Here is a 4,770-nt window from a genome sequence, read left to right on the forward strand (position 1 = left end):
GGCGAATTTGTAAAAATTACATTACCATCGTTGCATTTATAACTTGAGGATCGACTTCTGTAAATGGAAAAATTTGCCCAATGTAGATTATCCCGAAATTAATGGCATTAAAACAGCCGCAGTGTAGAGAATTTGCCGTAATATTTGAAAACAAAAGGGCACAAACTCCAATCTCCACCGAGTCAGTAGAGATCAGATCAGAATCTCCTCTGTCGGCACTACAAGAGCTCTGCCACGTGGCACCCTGCAGGACATCTAGTCATCAGTATTACGTTAGGTAGGCCCCACCAGATCCTTATCCTAGAATCTCTCGCTTACGTCACACTACCCTTCGAATCTTTTGCCTTAAACTCATCAATTTAAATAAAATAAAATAAAATAAACAAGCTTTTATAAACATCATTCGACCTGCAATCATCTTCTTCCCCAAAACGTGAGCTGAGAGGGTTAGGGTTTTGCAGAACCAGCCATGTCAAAATCCAAATCAACCACCACCTGATAAACCGCAATCGCCGCTGCTCCACCGTCGAACCGATGGGATCGTCGTCGGCATTCTTCGTGATCTGTATCCTTCATTCGCTGATCGCCATAACCTGCGGTGCACTGATGATGTTCTACATGAAGGAGGTATACACCTTCGGGCACGGCGTGCAGACCGCGACGAAGCTCCTCGGCTCTACGCCGCACGATCAGCTCCTCATCAAGACCTCCGATTCCTTCTCTGGATTGCTTCTCGTTGCCATAGGGTTCCTCCTCTTCATGGTTTCCTTCGTCAAAGACCGTGACTTTCAGTCTTTCTTCGCCAAAGGTTGCATGATCCTGCACGTGTTCATGGCCATATGGAGGATCTACTTCGAGCGCAAGGTGGAGGATCTCGCCTGGGATTGGCTCCGGCAAACCGTCGGTGACATTGTCTTGGCCCTTTCTTGGGTTTTCTTCCTCGTTTACTCTTGGAGAGAGAAGTATGATTGATTAATTTGATTTAACATCCACCTTTTTTGGTTTTTCCTCCCCTTCGATTTGAATGAATTACTCTGTAAAAAATCGGATCTTACATTTTTTTTCCCCTTCTGTTTCTTCTTTCGATCGAATTGAGTAATTTAGACATAGATTATAAGTTGTGAATTGCATTCCTGTGTGTTCTGTTACGGTGGGGGGAAAAAAAAAGGAAAAATTCAAATCGGAAATGATACCTGATGTTATTTCTCAGTCTTCTGAAGTGCAGCTCATTGAAACTTTCATCAATTTTCCTTTTTCTCGTTTTTATTCTGATTGCTGTTGATTTGTGCTGGTTTTGTTTCTTAATTGTAGAAGTTTACCTGATTCTTTAATCAAATTGATGGTCGTACTTGTTGCTATGTTTTGAAGATTTGTTTAATGGAAAAAATTATTGGTGAGAAACTGTCTGAATTTTACTGATGTTCTCATGCCTTTACTTCGAAAGAGCAATTTGATGAGTTGTCCTGATCAAGCCATTTGTGTATTATTAAGTTCTGTTTAAATCATACAAACTGTAAAATCGGATCCTTAAAGGTCACCAGATGGATGAAATCTTTAGCTTGTATTTACTTACAATGCATATCATTTTTGTTTCTTACTTATCCTCACATTTTTCGTCATCCGCATTGCATTCAAGACATTTTTTAAGTTAGGATTAGCTAGTGATCTCCAATGTGATGTTGATGTATAAGAGTCCTTGATGAAAAAGAAAAACAAAGTCACGTTACCTTTTGTGTGTTAATATGTAAACTATCCCTGTGACATATTTGCGATTGTTTTTCTGGTTCTGTTGAGTGGAGATGTTTATTTATCTAAGGTGGTGCAAAGAAGGTATAAATTTGCTGTGACCATTTCCCAGCGAGACCGGAGTTGATCTGAAACTGAGTAACTATCATAGGGCAGTTACTGTTGAATAGTGCACAAATGTGGAGTAACTGTGTGTAAGTGAATATCTAAGGTGATGCGTTGTATTTCCATACTTCTAGTGCTTCTGATGCTCCTTGTTCTGGTCATCATAAGATTATACTGTTCTCCCTTTGAGCTACTGTTTGTTCTAAAGCAGAGGGTTTCATTCATGTAGCTGATGTTCACTTCCGCAGACATTCGTCAGTTTCTAATACCAGTTAGAAGCAACTGAGTACATTAGCATTGGTTCTTGTTGGACGGCTCTGACTAGGTATTATTACATATAGTTGTAAATGGCACTTCTTCATTCTGGAAATGAAGATATGTAGACAGATAGCTATTGAAGATACAAAAGCTAACTTTGGTCCGTTGAAAGTCTTTACATTCTATATTCTGTGAAAAGCATGGTTCCCTCAAGATCTATGTTTAACACAATGCCATATACTAACATCATTAGGAACCCTTTTAAGAGTTACAGTGGAAAAATAAATAAATTGCTCGAGTGGTTTTCAGCTTTGTTCATCGAAATTCCTCTGCTACATAATTACATAATTTTGTATCTTGGCACTATTTCTATCCGATATACACTACCTAGTTTCATAACAATTGGGTAAATCCTACGCCACAATTGTGTGATATCTATGTACTTATGCTATTAGGCACCCCTCTACAAGTTACTCCAGGACCAGAGCTAGCTATAAGCAATTCATATGGTGGAATCCCAGCACCACATCTGTTTCTAAGATTCTGGTCTTTATTCCTCTTCTCAATCTCCTTCTCTATTCTCTTTAGCTCTATGGAGAAATCATAGAATGCCTCTATGATTTTAGGGTCACCAATCCAATCTGACAAGTCCCTTCTCTGCCCTATGTATTCTTCATCCTCCGGATGCTGAGAGAGTATGTTAAGCACTGCAAGAAACTTGGTGGTTTGAAACATATCTGGCAGGGAAGAACACAAGAAACCTTCGGGATCCTCCAAGAACTCCTTGTACTCTGGATCTCCTTCCTTGGGTAGCAGCTTCTTCACCAGCGGCGGGCGCATCGGGACGTACCCGCCAAGAGGGTACTGCCCAAAATTCACTGCTGAATGCTGAAACTAAGCAATCCAAATGAGTGTGGTGAGGACTGAGATAAGATCTCTGGGAGTGGCAAGTGTTGGCCACCAAGTAGCATGTGCATGATCACCATGGCCTACGTTGATAACCTCATTGTACCACCCTTGGAGTTCAGTGTCCGACCGTACCATTAGGCCATTATGGTAGTAGTAGTTCACATAAGTTCTAACCATCCTCTCCAAAGCAAACCAAATAAGAAGCCCATCGTTTGCATAAGGGTAATCTTCAATTGTAAGTTTTATCCCATGAGGTTGTGTTCTGTCTGGTTCTGCTAGTCCCCTGCATAATGTTCAGGACAATGATCATGAGATTATGTTTAAAGGTTCCTAAATAAGAATCGTTAATGTACACGTACCTTCTAATAAGGTCAGCTGGGAGGGCTTCCATGTCAAAACGCCACCAATCTTTGTAGGCGGCCGAGACAATCTCAGTGCTGTATCTGCCGGAAGAGAAGTCAGATTCAATGATGCCTCCACCATTGATAAGAGCCTCGCGAGCCAATGCATTTATCTGCAGTGTGCATTTCATATGAGGCTTTAGGAGCTTGAAGATGGGGTGCGTGACACTCATCTGGCGATGTGCTGCTATGATGAATGGCTCCATGCACGCGTGGGTCCTCAACCTGTTAAACAAAACAATAAAAAGAATTGCCTATTCTCATAAGAAATTCATTAATAATTTTTCTTTTTCATAACATGGTGTAAAATCAGAACTACTTCATGTTTTTAAAACATATTTAACGTGTCTATTGAAAACATTTATAATTTTTTTTTTCGGTTTATAATGTTTGAAAGCTAAAATTTTGTTACACAGTAAAAAAAGCTCAACAGAGTTCCATGATATACTTTAAGAATACTCTTTAAAAATCGATTTTTGACAAAATAAAATAATAAATATGTTGATATAAAAATATTCAAGTATTACTTTTATACGTTATAGAGTTCATTTGATCGATGAATATTACAAGATGGAGAGTATAAAAAAGGTAAGGATTTAATTGAGTTGCATACCAGTGATGAACAAGTTGGTGAACTCCAGCATCATTGGAGCAAACATGTGCTTTGGCAAGTTGCCACAACCAATAAGAAGTGGCATCCAATGGAGGTGTTAGAACCTGTTTGGATTGTTGTTGTTGGTGCTCCCCCTCAGGAAGACTCAACTCTATGGCAATAGGTTTCAAAGTTCCCACTCTAGTCAAGTACAATATGGTACGAGTTGCATAAGCTTTTCGGTCCTCTTGAGCATTGATCCCTTTTAGAAATGGCATATAAGCATCATGGTAATCCAAAATGAATAGCTTCTTTTCCTCTATAGCCTATTCAAAAAAGAAATAATTTTGTGTTATATAAATTGTAGAAGGATTCATAGAAGGCCATGTATATGTGTATGTAAACTATGTATGTATACCTGTTGTACGGACATGCCGTCCAAGTGGCTAATTATGTGCTCTTCTTTTAGAGCGGACTCTTGTGGACCATACATGGAGGGGTCCAAATCACTCATCGGTGGAAAAGTCTACAAAATTTTAGAACAAACGTGTCAAATAATCAGAATAAAAGTTTTAGAAAACGAACGTGACAAAACATAATTAACTACTTGACATGTTCTAATAATTGGCTGAGAAAGGTTGCTTCTTGTAGTTAGAAATATAACGTGAAAAAAAAAATATCAGTTAAATAACTAACTAACTAACTAACTATATATCTTGATCTCCTACTTGGTACTTGCCAGCTGTAACTTCCTATAGT

The 4,770-nt window shown here is 39.0% G+C and overlaps 1 protein-coding gene and 1 pseudogene across 1 annotated transcript; one reads left to right on the forward strand and one right to left on the reverse strand.

Annotated features, from left to right (window-relative positions):
- LOC107623648 lies at nucleotides 373-1,182 on the forward strand. The gene has a single exon (XM_016325992.2). The coding sequence runs from the start codon at nucleotides 535-537 to the stop codon at nucleotides 970-972; it is 438 nt and encodes a 145-aa protein (XP_016181478.1). The 5' UTR covers nucleotides 373-534; the 3' UTR covers nucleotides 973-1,182.
- Nucleotides 1,305-4,770, reverse strand: part of LOC107623649 — a 7,528-nt pseudogene continuing 4,062 nt past the window's right edge.

The sequence above is a fragment of the Arachis ipaensis genome, chromosome B10 (assembly GCF_000816755.2).
Source record: "Arachis ipaensis cultivar K30076 chromosome B10, Araip1.1, whole genome shotgun sequence".
Classification (NCBI taxonomy): domain Eukaryota; kingdom Viridiplantae; phylum Streptophyta; class Magnoliopsida; order Fabales; family Fabaceae; genus Arachis; species Arachis ipaensis.

Excerpts from the sequence above, each read along its gene's own strand:
- LOC107623648 (XM_016325992.2), top strand. The coding sequence starts at position 535 with ATGGGATCGTCGTCGGCATTCTTCGTGATCTGTATCCTTCATTCGCTG.